At 37.4% G+C, this 25,088-nt stretch overlaps 1 protein-coding gene across 1 annotated transcript in view; it reads right to left on the bottom strand.

The window, feature by feature from the left end:
* Window positions 1–25,088, bottom strand: part of KCNK2 (potassium two pore domain channel subfamily K member 2) — a 72,980-nt gene that overhangs the window by 22,544 nt on the left and 25,348 nt on the right. The window contains exons 4-5 of the mRNA XM_062489029.1: window positions 2,949–3,109; window positions 281–467 (exon numbers count right to left, since the gene is read on the bottom strand). Coding sequence (XP_062345013.1) covers window positions 281–467; window positions 2,949–3,109 — 348 coding nt within the window. The remainder of the gene's footprint in view (window positions 1–280; window positions 468–2,948; window positions 3,110–25,088) is intronic.

Here is a 25,088-nt window from a genome sequence, read left to right as displayed (position 1 = left end):
CCCTACCAAAATGATATCCTACTTAATTTTTAATAGTATAGGAAGAGGAAAAAACAGTAGGCAGAGATATGCACCATGAATTTCATGGTCCCACCTCCTGTATCTATGCTGTCACATCAACCAAAATGAGGACAGGCCTCATCACATGAATGATGAAGGATAAAACTGGGAGAGAGGCAGCACAAGAGAGACGCATCTGTCCCAAAACTAAAAAAAAATTGCAGAGTAAATATTATTGTGCAAAACATTATCAGACAAAGAGTTATGAAAAAAACCTTACCTGCAACATAGTCACCAAATCCAATGGTAGTTAAAGTGATAACCACAAAGTAAATTGCATCTAATGTGTTCCAGCCTTCTATGTGCTTGAATATAACTGCAGGAAGAGCAACAAACAGCACGCAGCCAAACAGTATGAATATTATTGTTGAAATGATGCGAATCTTTGTCTGACTCACATTCCATTTCTGGAAAGGGAAGGGGAAAGAGAGGAAAACCCATTGTTAATAAAACTGCACCAGTGCACACCAGCATCCATCACCCCCCAGTATGCACTACATAGCTCTAGAGGACACTGCACTATAATTCTCAAAAAAAAAAAAAAAAGGAAAATTCAAGCAGGATTTTATACTGAAAAGAGTTTTAAAGCAAATGTGATTATCCTAGGAAACATTTGCCAGCAGTAAATGCAGAACAGGGCTGGACTCTTCACGGGTGAGCAGGATGTATGACATTCACTAATATTAACAGCTGATGATGTAAAAGTTTTGAGGCCTGTCTAGATATTCGAATGAGTTACAAGTAGTGCACGCACCGGCCATTTCTCTAATTTTGTACATCCATGAATAACTAACTAAATAAGGTGAATTTTAACCATACAGTTCCCTGCAATCAAATAATCAGCTAAAAAATCCTACAAAACAGAGCTGGAAGGGTTGTAAGAGCCAAAAGATAAAACAATGCACTTAAGCCACCGCAAGTACATTACTGGCCAGGCAACATGTGATCATGGTCTTGTCATCTGATAATTTTCCTAATGCTTAACCTACATCTCAGCTCCTCCTGTTTAAGTGTAATTTTTATGGTCTTATCTAAGACAAAGAAATTGCTAATTTTCTCTTTCCCACAAATTTTCACAGGTGTTCTCTTTCAGTTACATGTTCTTTAAACTAAATAAAGTTATTTCCTTTTCTTCCCCTCCTTATTTTTCTTGCAATTCCTTGGCACCAGCAAACTATGCCATTCATTAAATGTTGTACTCAAAAGTAGATATGAAAAAATAGCACAAAATGGAATTATCCTCTCTTATGCTTTGCCTATTTCCAGTTTTACCTATTTTCCATGGCAGGATGACATTAACCCATGTTAGCATGTTAACCTCTCGAGTCCACAGAGCATTTCCACAAAATTGCACCTAGACAGCTGTTTCCTGACATGCAGGTGCATATTTTATTATCCTTTCATATATTACTTCTAATTTGTCCTGCTTGAATTTAATCCTATCTATCTAGACTGCTTTTCAAAAATTTTAAGATAATTTTGATGCTCCAAGTTTTTGTTGTCTCCCCAGCTTGCGACCATCTGCAGATTTAATGAACCACATCATTTAGCTGTTGTGTATGCTATTAACATTTTTTTCTAAACTGCACTAAAGCTAGAACAGGCCCCTGCAAAATTCCATTTTGCATGCCCAGCCAATTTGACATTTTCCATCCATTCAATGGATGTTGGTTTAACCTAAAAAAGAAGGGATTATGCAAGAAACTTTCACAGAAATAAACTAAAAATGAAATCACGTTGTTCACAATGGATGCTTTCTTGTTTTTAAGTTTCAGTGGGAATTGTGTTTACAGTCAGCATGACCAAGGTCAAGCTTTTGTAACCCAAATCAGAATAACAACCTGTGTTATGGCAGCATAAAAATACCTGCTCTGACCCATCAGCATCTCCCAATTCTTTAGGCAGGCTAATAAGTAGAATTAGGGAGTGTTCCAGACTGCAACATCTAGATCAGTATTTTCACTCAGATATTGTCAAAAGAGGGATGATACTGCTTTTTATGTTGGGGCATTCTTGTAGGGATACATCCATTAGTTAAAAATAAAAAAAAAAAAAAAAAGAAAGTCATTATATTTATGAGCAAAAGAAAGGCATAAATTGATCTCAGAACTTCCATACCTTTAAGAAAACAAACAAACAAACAAACAAAAAAAACAGTTATGAAAACCCAGAAATTATAAAATGTACTTATGGAATGTTCTTGCCTTTTTCAGACAAATCTCAATGGAAATCTTTATTATTCACCAGTACCTTGTCTGGACATGAACTGATGGTTCAGAGCTGAAAATGCATGCCTTTTCTTAAAAAGCTTTCAATCTTGTGTTTGTCTATTGCATAAGGCTACTTAGCACAGGCCCAGTTTGCTTGGCATCAAAAACAAAGCCATGTCAGACCCTTTCTGTAAAGAAAAGCTGTCCTGCATTCCAGGGTAGGGTTTGACGTGAAAAACCAGTCCTAACACTTGCAGTGCTGATGTAAACAGATACAAAGTTGTTTACTAAGCATTCACTGCTTCAAAAATCTCAGTGAATACATTTCTTATCACAATCTATATAAAAAACTTTTAGGGTAAGCATCACAGCAAACTTACGAGTAACAAGGGCAGAACAAAACCAAAATTCTTTAAGTCTTATTCCTCTTCCCAGCCAAAATCATGGTAGAGAATGTGTCTTCACTCAATTCTCAGAGGTGTTCATTAGCAACTTCAGAGAAGTCCTTCCTACCTTTTCCTGTACACCTGATTGTAAAAATGAGCTATATACACCCTGTTTTTCAGGCTTTTCATTTCACTTGTGAGATTCAGAGCAAGCAGTAAAAACAAACAAACCAAAAAAATAAAAAATAAAAAAAAAAACCCAAAAAACAAACAAGGCAGTCGGCATACTCACAACAAAGGTATCTTCTACTTTGGCAATTCCTTTTCCAAAGATTGTCCCTAGTTGATCTCCAACACCAGCCAACAGAAAACCAAACAGAGGAATTCCCAATAAGGCATAGATGATACAGAATATCTTTCCACCTTGTGTGCGTGGGGAGATGTTTCCAAAGCCTAAATTATGAACAACTTGAGATGTTTAAGAGGTTACACATAATACATGGTAAGTTTTAAAAGCACTGCAGGAATAGAAGGGTTTAAAACAGGCTAACCAGGTTAAACGTATGACACAGCAAACACCGGCAGAAATTAAATGAAAATGTAGGTCATGCAATCCTCGCTGACCTACTCTCTTATCATCTACTACATGTAGTTAATAGCAATTGGAGATCTGTGCCCTAGACTGCCAGGGTCTGTCACTGGCTTTTTAACAGGCTGCAGCGCCTGGAAACAACACACAGTTTTCCTTCACACGGGCCAAGTTTCAAAGTGAAACAGCTTAAAACAAAAAATCCCAAACTCTTAGGATGAGCAAAACAGGGATTTCTACCATAAGTGAGACTGCCTAGATTCTTTGTTATTAAAGGCTTTGGCTCCTTCAAACCAAAAACTTAGAGTTCATGGCTCTGCCTGTCCATTTGAAAGTGGAAATCATTTTGTCTCCATAGGCTTGTGTAAAAGAGCAGCCCATATTCCTCTGATGGCTCAATTGCTGCTGGTCCACTTAGAACAGAGAAAGTAAAATACAAGGAACACAGGGCCCAGCACCTGTGGAATGCCCTCAAGTATACCCAGGATCAGTATTTAATGACTGGGACAAGGTCATGTGGGCAGAAGCCTACAGACAAGTTTCATGAGCTTAAGTCTTGAGTTTTAATTCAAACATTTTTCTTCTCCACAGGATCACTCATGTTTTGAGGGAGCAGTAGTAGTAACGTCCCAGAATTTCTAACATTCTTTCACTTGTTAGCAGAAAAACATGCCCTTAAATGAGGCAAGAGGGAAAACTTATTATAAAAGGGCTTATCTTTAGAAATTAGACAAAAGCTTATTTTAACATTACCTTATTTTTATAAAAATAACTTTCAAATAAAGAGCAAAGTGATTTAACATATAATTGAGAAATTTGTTTGTCTTAAATTTTTCATAAGAGAAACATCATACGCACACATCCCCCAAAGAAAATCCAATTTTTCTGAAAACAATCCAACAAATTCTATTTTTAAATTAGCTTAATATTTTTTCGCAATGTGACAAGATTCTTATGATATAGAGCACATTTAGTGAATGTCTCAGTTATTTATCAGAATTTGTATTTAAATATTCTGAGCATGATGGTTTAACATACAGATTTTCTTCATGACACCAATTATCTTAATTTTTGCTTCTGCTCTCGTGCAGGTAAGCTACACCAAAGCTCTGTAGCTAAAACTACTTTTTCCTTTCAGAACACACAAGACAGAGCTGTCCCTCAACTTGGAATGGATTGCTCAGAGAAGCTGTGGATGCCCCATCCCTGGAAGTGTTCGGGGCCAAGCTGGATGAGGCTCTGAGCAACCTGGTCTAGTGGAAAGTGTCCCTGCCCACGGCAGGGAATTAAGAACTGGAGGATGTTTAAGATCCCTTCCAACCCAGGCCATTCTATGATTCATTAAAATAAAGATAAATCACACTGGGAATATATTTTGCTCCTAGATAATTTACTCTGAAATAAATTTTCAGATTTCACTTACATAAACAACAAATGCAATATCAGTAGAATTCAGTCAGAGAAAAGAAAGTTGATATTAAAATTTCCCCCTAATCTTGACTAACAAACCTTGTCAAACAAAAACAAAATATCACAGGATTACAGGTTGCAGAGTTCTACAGTTTTGTTCACGTTCCCTGCACTAATATATGGAAGAAAGCCTGACTTGGAGAACTGGGGAAAGTCATTGCAACTTTAGACCAACCCAATATGTTTCTCTATCCAGAGTCAAGGCTAACATCATAATTCAGGAAATTTCAGCTCCACTGAGTGCACTCAGTCCCTCATGCACCAAGGAGCACAGACTCAAGTTTTAAAATAAAATTAGCTCATCATCAATCCAAAAGGGACAAACATCCAAGCTACTCTGTTTTCATAAACATGCCTGTTTATGCAGCAAAAGAAGCTTGAATTGTTCCAGATTATAATCCCTGGGATGTCTTAATGCAATTCAGAATCAGGGGTCTGGATACATCAGATTTAGAAACTTATGCTAGGGGATTTGGCAGTCACTTTTTATTTACTTCTCTGCAAAAGCAGTGTCTCACAATGGTGACAAAACACCAGCCCAGTGGAGCACATGCCAAGCAGGCAGTTTTGCTTGGCTGGCCCCATAAAACAAGCAGGCACTCAGTGAGCATCTTAGAGCTCTTACAGAGGCTGCTGATCTGCAGCATGCTTCTCATCTGCTGCTAATTGGTATGAGGACACCAAGTTCACATTCAGCTCTGGGTATTCACCCTAAGTCGGACTTATGTCTTCCTTGAAGGAAGGATGGTAGTTCACTTTTACACTCAGATTCTTGGTTTTCATCCTAAAAACTGTCAAATGCTTTTCTTCCATAAACACAGAAAAGCTATTGTATCATATTTGTATGATTAAATCACATTACTGGATAAAATAACACTCTACCAGGTAGCAGTTTATTTCTGTCCAGATGTTCACTGAACATAACACAAACCATGGGTAGGGTGCATACTTTAGTGACCTGATCTACTAAGGGGTTTCCATCACACATTAATCATATTTCCTACAGTGTCATGTTTTATAACAGTCTGCTGCTGTACACCACAGCCTACTTTGGGAGTTACACAAGTTGTCCTTAAATCCTACTCTCAGCTTCTCCAGTGAAAACCTAATCCATTATTTATACAACAGGAGAGGAAACATATTTATATTTCATGTGGTTGATGTAATCCCCAAGAGGTTTGTGTCAGAAAAGTATTATTTCTTTCTTTCTTTCAATAATTATGGTAAAGACAAAAAAGAAAAGTTCTGTTGCTAGGTAAAAAACCAAGGAAACCTTAATTTTTGGCACTGTGCTGGGAGAGGAGAACACGGTCATAGGAATGCCACTGCATAATCCCTGCGTACCATGGAGCTCCTGCATGTGGGGACAGGAATGCCTGGCCCCACTTCAGTAGCTCTCCTGCATTTTTTCACTTCCGAGTTCCCCCTTCCACTCAAGAGGCAGCATAAATTCTGGCTAGGGCTGCCTTACTCACAGAGGAGCCTCAAGGAAAAAGCCACACCAGGACATGCTCTGCTGCCTTTTCCCTGCCTCAGAGCTCCTTGCTTGGATGGGATGGGGACAGGGCATGCGCTCTGCCACTGCACAGGCAGCCTCAGAACCTTGCTTTTCTTCTTCACATTTTCAGTTCTATGGAGCTCATCTTTTCCCCTCTTTCTGAGGGGGAAGATCCTAGAACTTGTCCATTCCCCACTTCAACCAATATGCTTGCATTTGATTGTGGAAATTAAGTTGCTTGACTTAAACTTCTAAATTCATTGGAAAGCTTCCCTCAAAGTTTTAACCAATGCAATCTGCCATGAACAGTACAGAGTGCAAAGTTTAACTTGCCTAACAGGATCTATTTCATCCAAAATACTATCAGTGCCCTTTTCAGACTGTCCTACCCCAATGCACCTTCCCTACTCACTTTCATAACCAGGAGGATGATTTGCCTCCCAATTTCATCAAATCCCTTTCACGTCCTGCTAAATTCTTAGTGCGCCTTTTATGGACAAAGGACTTGTGTCTGACAAGCAGCTGTGGACTGAATTTAAAATGAATTTTAGAAGGATCTTTTGGTAACCTTTGAGTGAATTCCAATTCTGCAAATTTGTGTGAATTAAGAATTAAAACCCATTGTAAGTAGATTATAACTAATTGCTCCACTCAACAAAGTAACATATTCCAGGGTTTCAGCTCCAAACTCCTAGGTATGTCTGAGAGTCAAGTCGGGTTCAAATGGAATCTGTATCCCTTTGGTCAGCAATAGAGGAGGAATCAGGGATATGTAAAATGAAAAAAAAAAAAACAAAAAACAAAATGAGACTTTATAGGATTCTTTACTTTCATATTATCTTTTTTGTCATATTTCTGGGAGAATGAAAGTGTCTAACTTTCCCATGAGAAACAGATTCACTGTCAAAAAGATATTACTAACTTTAATAACTATATATTACTCCTTTTGAGCAAAACAATGTTTGAATTTTTAAATTCTAGTTGAGTCCTCCCCTCCATGACAAACGATAGATTATATTGCAAATATGGAAAGGCTTAAAATGCTATAAATTATCATACATTTGACATGAAACTTTTGTTTAGATAGTAAGCATCCTTGTATTCAAACCTTAATAAAAGGGAAGACTGAAAACTAATTTAAACATGTTTACTGTTTTAACTGCAGAAAGAGATCCCTTGGCTTTCTAGTTAACGAATATCTTCAGAAAACTCTTGTAGATGCACTTTTTCCAAGTGGAGTTAGATATACAGAGACTCCAAATGAGCATGTTTTTTACAAAAAATTCCTAGACAAAGCAGGGTATCTACTGAAACTATCTAGCTGCAATTAAGTATTTCTCATGGGAGAGATTACAGGTGCTTTTGAGAATTCTAAGACTGGATTTTACTTGCTAGATTGACTGGAAGAGAATGGCACCACCTATGATTCATTGATTTCAAATACCTTAAGTGGGATTGAAAGTTCTGGGGAAGTTCTGAAACATTTTCTTCCTATACAAGGAAACGTAAACTCAAACACAAGTAAATGCTTTCTTCATGTTTATGACAAACCTCAGATTAAACAAGGCATCATCCATGAGGTATCAAAAACAAATAAAGTGAAAATTACCCAAATTAATGTTGCATATTTTGAGGTATGAGAAACCACCCTCAGCAGAAACAAACCTCAGTAGGTTTGGATATGCAGTCCATTGATGGAACAGCTCAATACTGTGGGATAAATGATTTGGTGAACAGGCACACAATTACACAAAAGTGGATTACAGAAAGTTGACACTGAGATTTCATAGAGAAAAGGCAGACCTCCTGGCTGCTGACTCCCAGGAGGCTGGAGCCATGGGGAGAAGCTGCCATGGCTTGGCCCCAGCCACCAAACTCTGTGTGCACTGTCAGCAGTGTTGCCGTGGGTTCCCTGACCACCCAGATCACTTACAGTGATTGCCCTTCTCAAAAGGGCACACGTGGCTTTTGACACTGAATGTCAAATTGATTTTAGCAGATCAAAAGATGCTTTTTGCAGGCCCTGAGGAGCTATCTGGTAAAATCTTTATAAAAGGAACCTCACTGAATTTCTAGAAGATAAAATGCTTTTTCCCTTTGGATCACCACTTGCACTGAAGAGATAAGCATTAAATACATCCATGCCCAACAGTGCCAAATCACTTAATCACAGATGAATAAGATACTCCTTTTAGCATAAATAATGGTCTAGACATAATTATTAAACAAAAAAGCAATGTTTATGACTATGGGGAAATACCTGCATACACTTCCATGTTTTGCTCATTTTGTGGAAAAAAGAAAAATACGCGTTTGTACATTGACCCCTTTTCCTTTCTTTTTCTTAACTCTTTCCTACACTCCCAGTTTGACATGCTTGTGTATGCCTGTGTTATATATTTGCATACTTATAAACACCTATTCCATAAGGTTTTTATGGCTTTGGACAGTACAAGGTCTCTTCCAGTTTGTGTCACTTCTCACACAACAATGCAAAATAGGTGGAAAATTCCTATTCCCTTTTTTGCAGGCAGGTAACTGAAGCACAGAGGGAAGGAAAACCCAAAATTCTCTATATCATTTAGATACAACAAATATATCCCATTGAATTGGTGGCTGAGGATTATGCATTACACTGATCCTTTATTAGTGAAAGGCTGTCACCTGAAACACTCAAAGCCCCTCAGGTGTGCTCAAGATAGATACACAGATGTTGCCAATCTCTACAAACTCTTGACTCCCCTCCTGTCAGGGCCAACACATGTGCATCCTGAACATAAAGCAAGAGAATTTGAAGGTTGGGCAAACACAATGTTTACTTTAAAATCTAAACCCCAAATGAATTGAATACAAATACTCTTGCTTTGAAAGTACAACATTTCTGTGTTATATATACACATTAATTCTTTCACCCATGCACATACTACGTGTTACAGCCCTTGCTCACAAGCTGTCACCTGTGGATCCCATCAGGAGTATGCAGATAGTGCTCCTCCTTCAAGTTAATTCATCAATTGCATGTACAAAAGATGATTTAACTTTTAAATTTAAGAAATTCTTGCATGAATCCTTGTGATGGAAGAGCCCTGTGCAATAACAGAGGTAAAGCTCACTCTGTTTTAGACTGTGGTCTGCTATGAAACTGAAAATCTCTGCTTTACAGAAGTTTGGAATAATTTCTTCATAGAATTGTTTAGGGTGGGAAAGAACTTTAAAGACTTAGTCCAGCCATTAACCTAACATTGCCAAGCCCACCATTAAACAGTGTCCCTAGATGCCACTTCTACACATCATTTATATGCCTCCAGGGTTGATGACTCAACCACTTCACTCACCCACACCAGCTTCTAGAAACCAATTCTCACAATTTTAGGCAGTGATTTGGGAACCATGTTGTCACAAATTGCTGATGTTTATTGAGTGCTTGATATTCTCTGATTTTGACTTTTAGCACTAGCCCGTAATTCTGTGTCACAAAACTGCAAACAGATTATTTAGAGGGTTATGATGTTCTGTCTCAAAAAAAAAAAAAAACAAACATTAAAAATAGTGATTTTTAATCTGTTTGGAAAAAAGGACATTACCAATACTGCGCTTATAACTAGGAATAATAACAGGAGAGCCTAGACTGACATTAATAAAGTGTGCAATATTCAAGAACTGACAAGACAGAGGTTGATCTCCTTTCAGTGATTTCTTTTCATCTGTGTTCTGTGGGAGCACTAATCAAATCAATAAACTTCTTGTAAAAGAACAGGCTATAAATATTCATAGAAAGTAAGTTTCCATCAAGAAAAAGTACTGTACTGGAGAGGTGAAAGAGTATTCCAAGAAAGATCTGTGTATGGATATGGCAGTATTCAATAGTTCACATTGAGTTGCTAAGGCAATTTCTAAAGGAACTGGGGAATGATTCTTAAAATACTCTTAGAAGCTTAAACCTAACTCAGATCACTCTGCCTCCCAGCACAGATGCTGCATTTCATTCAGTTGCCACTTTTCCAGTAAAGAGTATCTACATCTCATCAGCAGTAGAATATCTGTGCTTTTTTCAATTATTTCCTTTTTGTTGTTGTTGCTTGCATTACTTCTACCTCTAATTCTTATTCCAGCAAAATTGAGTCAGCTCCAAAGTCAAAAACTCTCACTTGTTTCTTTCCTCTAAGTGAGATTGCTTAATGGGAGCAGGATGCCAGGCTAACACAGCTAGCAAAACATTATGTACTTTGAAGTGAAATGTTTTTATTCCACCATTTCATGAAACTTTTACTAACCCCATATTCTTATCAAATACAAACACAAAATGTGACAAAGCAACATTCATTCCACAAAAAAAAAATATTAGCAGTATACTGATGTGTAGATAAAAATTATTTCAGGCATTCCACAGAAAAATAAAAATGGTGAATTTTAGATGTAGTGACAAAAACAACCTGATATTTCAGATTTCCATTGAAGTTGTAGCAAGTTTTTTCTAGAGTTTGATGACTTTCTTACAATACTTTTCCTTTTGCTCCCTAGAAGCAATTGAAGGAACAGGTTTGCATTTTTCTTTACAAATAAATGGATTCTCAGTGAGTGCTGGGTAAAACAGGCTCATGATGGCCTCTCCATGCTAGGGGCAAGGGAATCCATATGCTTTCCTGCATGTACATGTTTGTTTTCCTTAGAACAAATAAAATGGGTCAAAAGTGCTTACAAATTAAAGCTATGCCAGACTTAGAGCAACAAAGTGTCAACACACCCTGGTATCAGTGAAGCCACATTTAAAACAAGAACTGCAAATCCCATAATCCTGCACTCAGCAGATTTGGGCCTCAGACCATGACAAACTGACAGAAGTGTTCAAAGTGAGTATAGGTATCCTGACCTGTCAGGTAAGCTACAATGAGCTTTCTGATTTTAAACTTTTTTTCCCACTCACCCTGTTTCACTTCAAGAGGCCTTTCCCCAGGTCAGTGTTCCAAAACAAAATTACTTTGCCTTATCAGTATTTTTTTTCCTGTATCTATTCTTCCTTGTAAGCTACACATACACAGCCCATGTATCCATGGAAATCCTGGGAAAAACAGCAGTCCAGGAGAGATGGGCAGTAATGATAGTAATACCTCTAGAGATGTCTGTATCAGGATAGAAGAAAAATCCTCATTTGCACATATGTAAATATAACGTGCTTAATATTTGTAAGACAAATAATAAGAAGAAAGAATATATGTCTTCAAGAGAAAATACATACACACATTAATTTGTGCATAGTGTCAAATGGCTGAGTATTTTATTACTAACAAAAATGCTTCCCTATGCATACTAAAAAAACCCTTAAGGTTAAAAAAAAAAGAGGAATACTACCAAGTTTCTAAAATAAAATCTCCGAAGAATTTTATTCATATTTTCTTTAAAAAGAAAATTAATATTTTGCCAATGAGGTTCACAAGGTACATGATGGTGTGAAATAGTCTCTTATTTCTTGTTATTCTCTTTTTTTCCCCTCCAGTAATCTTTGGAATTAATACAGTATCTTACAAACTGAAAAAATTAAGCACCATGCATAAATAACTTCCTCTGAATTTCCCCTTTGACTTCCAACTTCTTACAGGTTACATGCTTGATTCAGCAGAGCAAGTAACATGTTTAACCTTAAAAAGGTTTAAATTTATCTTTGTTCAGGTAGCATTTAAATAATTGAGCATGAGCATAGTCATTCTTTCATACATCTGCAATGCTGAATATATATCTGTAAAGATGAATAAGGACATACTTTGTCACAGGAAATTCTTAGCAAATTTTCAACTGATTTTTCAGCACTGCCATGATAGAAATCACACTTTCACCAGCTCTTTAATTTCACAGAATTCCACACCATGCAACAAAAGATGCTTCATAAAATGCCATTACCAAGCAATTCAAGAAAGTGCAATTACAAGACTGAAGAAATATTCTGAGGAACAAGAATTAATATCTACTTACACAGTTTTCAGTTTTTAGTGACTTTAAACTATGCAGGTGTGTGGGATTTTCCTCTGCAGTGAGAGTGCTTCAAAAGACAGTGGAAGATGAGCCCTTGTGTTCCCCACAGCATCCTACCAACGTCTTTTTCACTGAGAGAAGGGTCTTGCCATGCCTGTTCCATGCCTTCATCCAAGCCACAAGTGAGCTACCACTCTAGACATTCTCACTTGATTCCTTGGCAAAGAAAGCAATCTAAATATAGTGATCTATAGAAAAGAAGCTTCTTATAAAAGTTTGTGATTCTGAACAGAACCTCCTAACAGAGCAGTAATTGAACATAAAGTAATCTCTGTGCATGTTGTAAAGCCATTTAAATTATTATTGTCAGGCAGTGCAAAATAAATTCCAAATTTTGTGCTTTTAGTACACTGCAGTATTTTGTTTATATTCCCTGCTTGCTTTTGAAAAAGGCCAGTGTGACTTACAGTAGATTTACTGGAATTTCAGTGCATAGCAATTGTGAGCAACTATTTCCTTTACACCACTTTTTAAGTATAGAGGCTATGATTTTTCTTTTACAAAGCAAGTAGAATCTTGTAGAAGTCTCTAATCACCTCACCTGAACATATGAAAGTAATTCAGACTGGGATAGAATGCTTCACAAGACAGAGAAGGCTTTCAGCTAAAGATCTTATATTTGTATAATCTTGTATTTCAGCTCATGGGGGAAAGAAACACTAAAAAATATTCTAAAATAGGCTACATGTAAAGATACTTCTCAAGCATTATTCCACTTCTTTTCCTACCCTCCAAAGACATGAGCTGGAATACAAATAGCTAAGCTAATGTGGACTGAACCATCTGCCTCTACAAACACATCTCTGGGGTTTGCTTGGACTATGGGACATGTGTGTACCCTGCTCTAGTCAGGTGTGGAATATGACCTTAGACCAGTCACACCAATCTAGAGTTAAAAAATATATGTATTTATTTATTAACTAAAGAAAAACAAAAAAACAAAACAATTTGAGAATTTGACCTCAGATGATCAGCTCACACATTTAGCATTTCTCACCCTCATGGCTGTGAGGCACAAGGTACAACCTGTCTCTTCTCTGGTCTTCCCCAAAGACCCCCCAGATATTACCCCCCCCCCCCCAAATTCAGAGCCCAGTGGAAACTCTCAGCTTTCTCTCCTATTTAAATGTAAATTACTTGAGGGCATTTCATACCATGCAGAGTTTGACAGCCCACCTGAAAGCAAATGACCACCCAGGGAAGATACCAGAAGCTAACAAAGTCCTGATTGCATTACCACTACCAAACAGTAAAATGAAGAGAGAAAAGGAAAATAAATGGCCTTTGAGGAGTGCATATTGACATTGTTCAATATAAAAGTTTTAAGTTTAATGGATGAAGGTTTGATCTAGTTCCTACTTTGAATAAATAGCTTTGCCAATTTTAAATCACAAAAGCCTCCATTTACTTTTTTCTCTGTCTCTCCTTAAGTGTCAGTGCATGTTCTGAAAGCCACAGCTCCCTTTTCATCAAAAGCACAATATCTCTTTGAACTGAAAGACATGTAAAACTTTTTCCTGAATATAAAATAATATTGTTTCTCTTCCCCTAAAACATGAAAGCATATGGAGATATGGACAGCACAGCAATTCTTCAAGCTAAAGACAATAAATCTTAATGACTTTTAAATAGAAGTGTCCCTGCACTGAGAAGACACACTAATTAAAGCATACCCCATGCTCTTTTTCAGCCTTTTAAGGTGGATTAAAAGAGGGAGGTAAGAAGAATAATTTTTATATTTTTTTATATATATATATTCTTATAAGAGTAATATTATTAATAGCATTTTCAGCGGATAGCATATATTGATGTTAATTTTTCTGTTGCTATTATCACACTCTGAAATGCATTGCAGAAAACAACATCTGTCAATCAGCTCCACTGAAAATCACTACTACTCCATTACTGCCAAAATAAGCAAATAATAGCTCCAGTTCATCCCGATTTCTATATTGGATTAGGTTGGAAAAGAAAATGCATAGAATTTAAAATTCCCCAGGATATATTTCAGGGGGAAAAGAATCTATATAGAGAAAGAAATCTGCACTAATTATCTTTAAATGCATTTGTATTTTCACACAAGATATTTGGTAGAAAAAAATTTTTACATTTCATCTTCTTTCTCCAAAGATTTCCATTTCTATTTAGGAATATGACACCAACATAAGAATGTCTGTACTAAAGTGTTTCTAAGAATTCAAATGCTGCAAATCAGTTTCTTAATTTTTGGCAAATAGGAACAGCTGATTTTGCAGAAGCCTGCATAAGAATTGCAAACAGAGAAAACAATGCAATATATATTTCCCCAATATTACTTGCTTTATACTCAACTTGAACAAGGACGTTAGAGTCTAATTAGTGTCCAAATACAAAAACAATGTTGTCTCCTATTTTAAATAGGACTCCTAAATGGAATTAGCATGGAAAGATATTATTCAAAACATTTTGTAACTCCAGCTGCTTTTGCTTACAGGATTTTATTTTCCTCAAGCATCCAGAACGGAACCTAACTGGTATAACTTGGAAAACAGTTACTGTTTTAAAAATATCCCACCCAAAGCCTACATTAATTTGTTTACATTGCAATTGTCTGTTTCTATGGGAGACTGTTCATCAAGAGAATACCATAATCCTCAGATTATAAGAATTAATTTTCCAGCAAGGAATAAAGATATCAAATTGAAGCCCAACAATTTTTGGCTTGCTTTAACTTTTTTGGGGGAGCAGAAATATTTGTAAGAGCATTTCGTATCAGTTTGGTATATCTTGCAGCTTAATCTGTCAACACAAAAGTTGAGGGGTTGGAAATGTTTGTTGCCCCCCTGAAATGTTTTTTTTGGGTATGGGTCTGTGACTCTTGGTAGGAAAAGAGCCATCAAATGAATTAATATTTCTACACCAACAGATGGAAGCTAAATGGCCCAGCAATATGTGCTGGCAGCCCAGAAAGCCAACCATACCCTGGGCTGCATCAGAAGAAGCATGACCAGCACCAGAGTGATCATCTCCCTTTACTCTGCTCTGGTGAGAGCTCACCTGGAGTGCTGCATCCAGGTCTGGGGTCTCCAAAAGGGGAATGTGAAAGTGCTGGTGCAAGTCCAGAGGAGGCCACAATCAGAGAGCTGGAGCACATCTCCAATGTTAACAGGCTGGGATTGCTCAGCCTGGAGAAGAGAAGGCCTGAGGAGACCTTACAGCACCTTCTGGTACCTAAAGGGGCTACAAGAGACTTGAAGAAGGACTTTTTACAAGGGCATGGAGGAATAGGACAAGGGAGAATGGGTTTAAGCTAGCAGAGAGCAGGTTTAGATTGGGTATTAGGAAGATGCTTTTTGCTGTGAGGGTGGTGAGGCACTGGAACAGGTTACCCAGAGAAGCCGTGGATGCCCCATCCCTGGAAGTGTTTTCAAGGCCAGGCTGAATGGGGCTCTGAGCAACCTGGGATAGTGACAAGTGTCCCTGCCCATAGTGGTGATGTTGGAATCAGATGATCTTTAAGATCCTTTCCAACCCAGGCCGTTCTATGAGTCTACAAATTATATGTCTATTCATATTCCCAAAGTGGGATTCAACAGTGTAAATCTGAGTCCTTTCTGTAAGTGTTCATGTACAAACATTACAGTATTTATCTCACATTTTAAATTTTTCCACACCAAAACCAAAATATCTTGAGGTTTTCAGCTGGCTACCAACACATTAATCAAAACCCTACTGCATCCCATGTATTTAAGTTAGAAGAATTTAAGCAGCAAATTTTTCTCCCCAAAATAAAATCACAAAGCTATCATGTGTTTCTGTGATCCAACATAGACTAGCTTCAATCAAAAGGATGAATCCCTGGGACCTAAAGGTTTTCCACACTGCAGTTTCTAAAATCAGTCTAAAATAGTGTTTTTGTATTCAGAACATAACAAAAGAAAGAAAAAACAGGAGAACATACCACAGTCTAAGAACTATAAGTACATGAATGGCCATAACAGTTATTCCAGTAGGGACTGCTGGTAATTTGGGTTTCTTGGTAGATGAAGCCTAGAGCACCACAGACATTAAAATTATGAACAATCAGACTAGAAATATTTTTTCTAAACATTTCTACTTTAATTTAATTTATACTTAGTTCTACAATTTAGAAGGATCAACATAGATACAAAGTTTTGAACCTAAATAAATCCTTAATGAAATACCTACAGATGGAACCTATTCTCAAAAGAAATACTGTTCTCAAATTCATCCTTCAGTAGAATAAAATGGGTAAAGATGCCTTCCAGAGGAAGGCACACAAGTAAAGCTGCCTCAAATTGAAATTGTCATTATGAGAATAAGTAGATATAGGATTCATATATGACCACACTGGGGAACTAGAGAGAGCATAAAAAAATTCTACATAATAGTATCATATTCTTCTCATGCCTTCAATTATACTAATGCAGCATCCACATACAAAAATTAATTAGGCACAACAGATGTGCCTCTCCTTGTTGCTTGTGTCAAGAAAATTGTTCCAGAAATTAGCTCAAGCTAAATCAAAGTGTTCAAGAATGCAGTAAACAGTAGCTCTTATGAATCCATATTGCTGCATTTATTGAAGCAAACAAGAAATGTCCTTCCAAAAGGATAGTAAGACTGAGCTTTAAGCACTCTTGCACTCAGTATGCACTAATACAGATTACAAATACATAGAGACTATAATAAAAACAGACCAAATAATGAGTCTCCAGAAAAAGAGTCAGTGTTCTATCTCTTGAAGTGAAAAAGAATAATCAAACTTCAAAATCTTCAGTGGTACATAAAACCCCTCAAAAAACCACCAACATGTACTGGACATAGTTCTGAAAGTGAAATTTCAGGTTGCCTGTGCTGATGAGATGCTTCAGTACTTGGACATCACAAAAAGTTGATCATGAAACACAATCCACCTTCCTTATCTTGAGAAGGCTTTTGCCAATTAAAGTGGAAATCAACTACGAGAAGAATATAACCATCTTCAAAAAATATCTCCAGAAAAACAATCTGCCTTTGAGGTTAAATATTTTTTTGGTATGTATTGGCAAAAAAAAAAAAAAAAAAAGTTAAGATCATTTTATTAAGTTAAGATCATATATTTCTAAATAGGAAATGCCTCTTCCAATTCAAGCAAAGAACACAGTGACCTGAAAATAAGTGTATGCAATGCTAGAGAGGGAGTTACTGGTTCTACATACCAAAATTATTTCCCTGCATATCTTTAAAAAGGCTACTGGATATGACTAAGCCACTTGATGCTACCTCCTCTATCCTGAACAATAGCCTCCAGATGCTCATTTTCATATATCAGTAGAACTGGAGGGAAAAAATATATATCTAACTGTGATGTCTGCAGTGGAGAAATACAGAGGCTGAAATTGAGCTTTCCATACAGCCCTCTTCAGTTGAAAACCCCATGGTGTGCCTCAGCTGTATAGTTCAACCCTGTGCTCATAAACCCTTGGTACACACTAGAGAGTAATAAACATCCAGTGCACTGCCAGTCTTCCCAACTGCTTCCCACTGTTAACCAGCATTTGATCAACTAAGCACCTACAAACTACCACAAAATTTAGACTAGGAAATGCAGGTTTCAACAAAAAAAAAAAATCCTCAAACTCAGTTTTCTCTAGTCAGTATCTAATCTTCACACATGGCAGCATTTAGCCCACAAAAATATAATTTCTTACTTGGCATCAATATACTTGGACGCAGGCTTGCCTGTAAGAATGGTGCAAGACTAGGAGAAACGTTGTTCTCCAATCAGCTTGAGAGAACAGGAACTTCAAATCAATCTTTAAGTTTGAACTAAGAGTTACACACTTTAAGTGGCTAATGTTTCCCTTTTATTATCACTCATTTTAAGCCCTACCACTCTCACACTGATTCAAGATAAAATATTACCTTGCAAAGTTAATGCCATCCATATGAAAAATACAGAACTTGAAACTCAACGTATACCCTGGCCTTTGGACTGTCATCTAATAAAATTAAGAATATAAATTATAATGCAACTTCTACCTGTAAGAGCTCCCTGATGAACAAAATCAGCCATTCAAAATTTCCCCATGCTCTTTGTTTACAAAAAGTAAGCCAGACACACTGCTAACTCAATTCCTCTTTTTTAGGGAAGCCACATGTGTGTTGTTATTCTGCCCCTCTGCATTTCTAAGCTGGTACAAAATCTATATCTGCTCACTGAGCATCCTCAGATGTTACTCCCCAAAACTGTTTCTGACCTCAGCTACCAGCTACCCCTGTGTTGCTTGTTATCTTCTGTAACATGGAGGAGGAATTGCATCTTCTATAGAAGTGACATGAGATGTCCCAGCTGAAGAGCCTTGAAACCTCAGAACATGAAGAGCTGGGGGGGGTGGGGGAAGGCAGGAAATTCTTTTTCACCTACAGTTACTGAGTTAATTTTCTTTTATTTTCTCCCCACACTTCTTTCATAACATCCCCTGCAGAGAAGTCTTGACAAACTCTTGAACCCCACAGAATTTAGCTTCAATAAAACCTCTCTGACAAAACCCAAGACCAGGATCTAGGGCTCAGCCAGAGGCTCTGACCACAGTATTAATCCTCAACAAAGTTGCTAAGACTGTATATCTTCTAGAAGATGAATATATTTAGTTTTTCTATCATAGATTAGACCTGCATAAACTAGATCCTTGCTAGGCCTCCCAAAACTCTTGAAAAATCCCTCGGAGACATTGCATAACACTATGCCATTCTCAAAGGGACTGATTACATGCATGCAAGATCTCTGCTGCTATCACGCGAAACCGCAAATCAAACTGGAGCTTACCTGTCAGCCAAGATCTTCAGAAGGACAAAACTGCAGAGCATGAAATGCTTACACCCTCCCACCACTCAGGGAAGTATCAGGGCAAAGAGAAAACCAAAACGTCACCACATCAACACCACAAGTAACAGGTCAGCATTGGTGCAGCCATTTGGCTGTGAAAACTTCTGTCACCCCAGTTCAAACTGGAACTTCAGATACCAGAGGTTTCAAATCAGTCTCTACTCATATGTACACCAGCTGAGGGGATCACTTTTGCCTTTGCATCCCAGAGACAAACACATTCAATAGACTTTATACAGCAACTACCAAGGTGTATCAGGTGCATGTACACTAACACATAAAACATCAGCCAGACCACAATCTCAGGCACAAGACATACATAACAGAGCTCTGAATTTTCACAGCAGTTCAGCCTCTCTCCCGTTTGCATCAATTTGAAGAGAAATTTCTGTATGAACAGAAGTTGTTAACATACATTTATTTGTCTGGAGGTGGCAACAGTAAGTGACTACTAAAAGGTAAAGCCATATATTTCCTGTAGAGATGTCAACATACCCATATATTTAAAAGACCTTGATGCAAACACATATGTGTAAACATATGTTCATTCCTTTAAATATACATTATTTGTGCCGTCAGGGAATAAAGAATTTTTCTGTACACAGATTGTGTCATGCTGTTCTTCCTATGGCGTGGCTGAGCAAAGTTATTGCAGCCAAATACCAGAAGTCTTCATAGTTTTACAGGCAAGAAGATATTTTTCTAAAGGTCTTTCACTGTTACAGTTATTTCAATTCCCCATTAGGTCTAAGGAAGCTGAGGTAAGTTATGGGAACATCTGCAGCTGCCGTACAGCACAGCTCTTAGAACAGATAAGTCTTCAAAAGCCCTCAGTGCAGGAGTACCTTACTAGGTTGGACTTTAAACCTTTCTATATTAAAGGACAAAGATTGTCAGAGAATACTTAAGCAGCATCAAAAACAAAATCATGAAAATCTGAAGTATAAACAGAAAACTACAATGGCATAGATTTGAAAAAATTAAGAATACATATAGCCAAGAAACCTAGAATTAGTCTCAGTAAAAGTACATTTACTCTGGACCCTGGTGGTATTCCCCAGATTGAAGGGAAAATAGTATTTTTTCCAAGTGTATTAGAATTAATTTATATTAATATTACCAGAGTGCCTCACAGCAAGAAGAAAATGTCATCACTACAGAAAAACTTGAGAAGCATCAGTTTCTACCACAGATCAAAATAGAAGAGTGAAAAACCCTGGGGTTAGGCGTCACTGAACTCACAAATTCTGAATCCAGGTGTACTTCCACACACCTGTTATCTTCTAGCCTCAAAATCATCCCTTTTGCACAGGAGTCCTCCAAGGCTGTGACTCACAGAGAACTCCCTCATGCCTCTCAAACCAGACATACAGACAGATGATTGTAGGCTCAGGACCCAGCATTTTAACTTACACCACATGTCACACAGACATTATTTTTAAATTTCCATGGTTGGATATGATTCTATCTTGCTCATGTTTAGATTTACTAGCTGCATATATCAATATCATCAAATGTTAAATCTGTTTTTCTCTCTAGAATGTTTAGATTATAATGTCTCTAGAAATTTCTTTGTGATTTAATATTTAGCTATATCTAATGATAGTGCTGCATGCACTGTATTATGTATTATGTGACAGATTTATTACTAGGTGCTTATCACTGGACTAGCCCAAAAAGTAGGTGATAAAAGTGATAAAATGAAGCACCATCATAAAATGGTGGCCCTGCCATTTCAAGGTCCCTTCCTCATTCATATGTAGGCTGCAGCCTTCCCTGGTAAGATGGTTCTCTTAGTTCTGTGGCTATTTTTCCAGGTGAGGTCAGTTTTGGGGGGTGGGGGGGGGGGGGTGCAGATGGAAAAGGAGATGAGGTGGCTGTAGATGAATCAACACAAAAATGATGTTATCAAAAGATGAGGAGAGAAGGAAAGAGGCTGGAATAAGCAGCCAGCTCAGGATGATGAGCACCCACTTGGGCTTCCAGATAACTCAGAGGAACATCCCAGTTTTGTACGTGTATCCTCTTTACAATTTTTCCAGAAGCCATATGCCAGACAGAGGCATAACATCCCCAGAGACAGAACACACTTTGTTACTCTGGGTCCAATTGTCCCTTGTCAATGAAGCATTCACCATCCCAGCTGCTTTCTCAGCTTCCCTTGCTATGAATTCTTGGTGTTAGTTAATAAGCAGATCTCTGTGGGAGCATTTTCAAGTAGGGCTGCAGTTGAAGTTTCCATCATCTCTCTGTGTGACTACTTAGCAACATGCTGTTCTAGCAGGCATCTGGCAATCTTTCATGTCTTCCTACCACTTTCAGTACTTCCTTCCTCTAGCCTATCATTAAACACGTGCTTTAATTAGATCACAAAAAATTATTCTTTGGAAAACCTTGAATTCTCTGGATGAGGGTGAGAATGAAGCAGTTCAATCTTTGCTTCCAGTGAATGAACCATCTTACAACCACAGGAATGCATGGCCAGACAGAGGCAATGCTGTCGTGAATTTGTCACTCATCTGAAACACAGCACAGCACATCTCTTCAGCAAAGACCTGCTGCTCTCTGCTGCGAGCATCTCAACTGGCAGGGAACACACCATGACCAAGACAGGCCACTTCCATAGTGGATAACTTTCTATATTCATATCCATGCACACACATTCAGATGTCTGTCAAACGTAGGGTTTACAGAGCACCACAGTGTAAAGCCTCCCACTCCCACCAACTCATGAGGGGTTGGTTTCTCTAAAAGTCAGATACAAAATTTCTCAATGCTAATGAGATCTGAATATGGCTCTCATCATACCATCAACATCTAAGTGCTAGTTCTAGGGGAATGTCTCAGCATTTCTTTGGTTCTCACTTCTATTGCCCTCTCAAGGCTGGACAGCACAGGGCAAGACTTGTTCAGCCAGGCAGGGCCTGGAGAGGGGATATTTCTGACATGAAACCAAAGAAGTACAAATTATATTCTTGACTGACAAGTAATTTTGACTGCTTCATTTCCTACCATATCTCCAAATTAATTAATTCTTAATCTGATCTTCAATTTTCAGCAAATTACAGAAAGGATGATTGCTTTTAATTAGTCTCCATGAGTTACCACTCAGAGAAGTATTAGACAATTAATATATAAGGTTGGGGTGCTCTAAATATCAAATATAAAACATGGTGGGAGAAAAAAATTGAGTAGCACAGATGGGTCTTTACACATCCACTGTCAGTTCTGTATTTGCTATTTTTAGTAGCAATGTCATTCTGGAAATCTTATTTTAAAAATTAAGTGAGAACAATACATGCTTTTTAATATTTTTTTTGTGAGAGTGGAGGTTTTAGCCTCTCAATACCTGTAAGATGGTTCGAACAATTCATAGGGAGCCCTCTTATTATCAGGATGGTAAAAGAACATAAGGGGAGTAAAATGATAGGAAAGCAAAGTGTCTTTGAGTAGAACATTGGATACAATTAGAAAAACAACAGTATTTTGTGTAAATTAGGCCTTGCTCAGCCATGTCCAAAAAGCTTATCTGTTCTTCCAGCTGTTTTGAGTGGCTCTAGTAAAAGACAGTACTTTTTTTCCTACAAATTATACCTCTTCTGACAAAATAATCACCTGTTAGTGAATTCTAGTCATATTACAGCCATTTTTCTCAATCCTAATTTTCTACGGTTTTTATCAGTATGTAGTAAGACTTGCTCATAAAAGAGCAAATCCCTAAAAAACACATTCTTTCAAACTCTTAATAGATGACAGAGTAATAGTGGTCTTACCCTGCTGCAATCTACTCCTGAATACAACCATTCCCACACTTACGAAGTGCCGTCACTGGACTCATCTGAGAAGTGTTTTAATTTAAAGATAATTTAAAAAATAAATTTTAAATTAATTCCTTAACTTACCAATTTCTTTCCTGTCCACCTTTCCTTTCATACTGTTGTCATTGATCTCCAAAGGTGTTTTAAGCTCTGCAAATGTCTCTACCATACAGGATTGAATATTCTCCATATTAAATTATCATGTAGGTTCATCAAGCTCACTACCACTGGGGGAACTGCCAGGACTGGTTAACCTGAAGGGTGGCAGAACATGACATAAAATACAGAGCACAGTCTTTGGGCTCTACAGCACATTAATGTTCTTTCATACAAAAAACCCTTCTTCACCACGCTCCAGACACTGACAGTACACTTGGACATGAAAGCAATTCAGCTTTCTCACCATAGCAGTGGGGTACTCTGTGTGAAAATTGCTCTCCCCTAAAATAATTCAAAGAAAATGAAGAAGAAAAAGCTGATATCTTATCCAGTACACAAACCCAAAAATCAGCAGGGATGCCAGAACTTTTTTCGTATTTATGCGAGACCTACCAAAACCTCTCTGCAGCTTCAGAGTTACCTGTGCATCTACACATTTAACAAGACACCTAGCAATGAAATCTCTAATTCTTGTATTTCAGTATCTCCCCTCTCATCAGACATTATCTTGATTTTAATATTCTACTTGAAGCAATTGCTCAGTTAGAACATGTGTGCATTTCTGACAGCACTGATTCATTTCTTCTCTAATTATTGCTGCAGACCCACACTGGCTACTGCTCCTTTTACCCCAATCATAGCTAAAGCACAGCTTGAAAATTGCAAGATAGAACCACAGAACGTAGAGTACCAAATAACCTCTCCAAGTCTTCACTGACCTCTAGTAAAAAAAGGGTCTATGGGTTTAGTTGAACAATCAAATCTACCTTTCATGTTTGTCTGTAGACATGAAAATTCTGAACAATTTAACAACAGTGACTAATTAGCAGTCAAAAGTTCAGACAAGAACATGAAATGCTTGCAAGTACAGATTTGAAAGCTATTTCCTAAGGTGAAAAAAAATATATAAATAGGAATTTGTCATAAGTCATTACAAATTTATAGAAGTCTCCTCACACAGATAATCTACAAACCATCTCACAGCAAAATAAGACATCTTAGGCAAGTGCAAACCTAAATTACATTTTTATGTAACCTAAGAAAACATTTTGAGGCTCAATAAATCCCATAATGAGACACAAAAAATTAAAATTTTCTCAGTCTGGATGATCTATAATGGAGCATTGAATCAGATAATGGATTCTTGTTCTGGTAAGAACATTTTCTCTGGCCAGTTCTTAACTAGACATTAGACAGATATTTGGTCAGAGAAGCTCTTTCTCAGGCTGTTGAATTACACTTTCTAGTTCTACTGTCTAAAGCATGGAGAAAAGTTTACAGCCCCTAAATCACGTCCTTTCATACCTACCATCCTTTTTTCAACAGGGAAAAACCAGAGCAAGTCAGAGAGAAAGTTTCTTGGCCTTCAGAAGGCTCACTGCCATGATTCTTAGTGCCCTAACACATGCCAAATTCCAAGAAACTTTCATACACCCGTTTCTCCAAGCAGCAACCATGGTTATTCAACAAGATGAAATGCTGGGCTGTCTACAAGTAATCTGTATTTTTCTGACCAGAGGGAATTTATCAATCTGTGGTGCAATAAAAGCATGAATCAGTATCTGCAGGCCAGTCTGAACAGAAGAAACAGTTTAACCCAGAAATGATGCTGGTAGATTTCTAAAAACATTTGATGATAGCAACATTTGATGATTTCAGCATATTCCTATCAAGAACTGAGACAGGTCACCCAGGGGAATTACTGTCCCTGGAAGTGTTTAAAAAACATGTAAATGTGGTACTTGCTTGAGGACACTGTTTAATTGGTTAACAGTTGAACTACATCTTTTCCAGCCTTAACTGTTTTATAATTATATGATTCTATATTTATGTCCAAATCTAAGACTATATTCAGACTATCAACAGAACTTTAGAGTGGGTGCCAAAAATGTATAATCAAAGACCTTTTTAAGCAATTAAAATTAACAGAGTTATTGCCTACAGAGGATGTTACCAACTTAAAAACTGAAATTAGAAGCTCTAATAGCCCCCTAACATTA

Source organism: Cinclus cinclus, chromosome 3 (genome assembly GCF_963662255.1).
Source record: "Cinclus cinclus chromosome 3, bCinCin1.1, whole genome shotgun sequence".
In the NCBI taxonomy this organism is placed as follows: Eukaryota; Metazoa; Chordata; class Aves; order Passeriformes; family Cinclidae; genus Cinclus; species Cinclus cinclus.
This window is presented reverse-complemented; position numbering and strand designations above follow the sequence as displayed.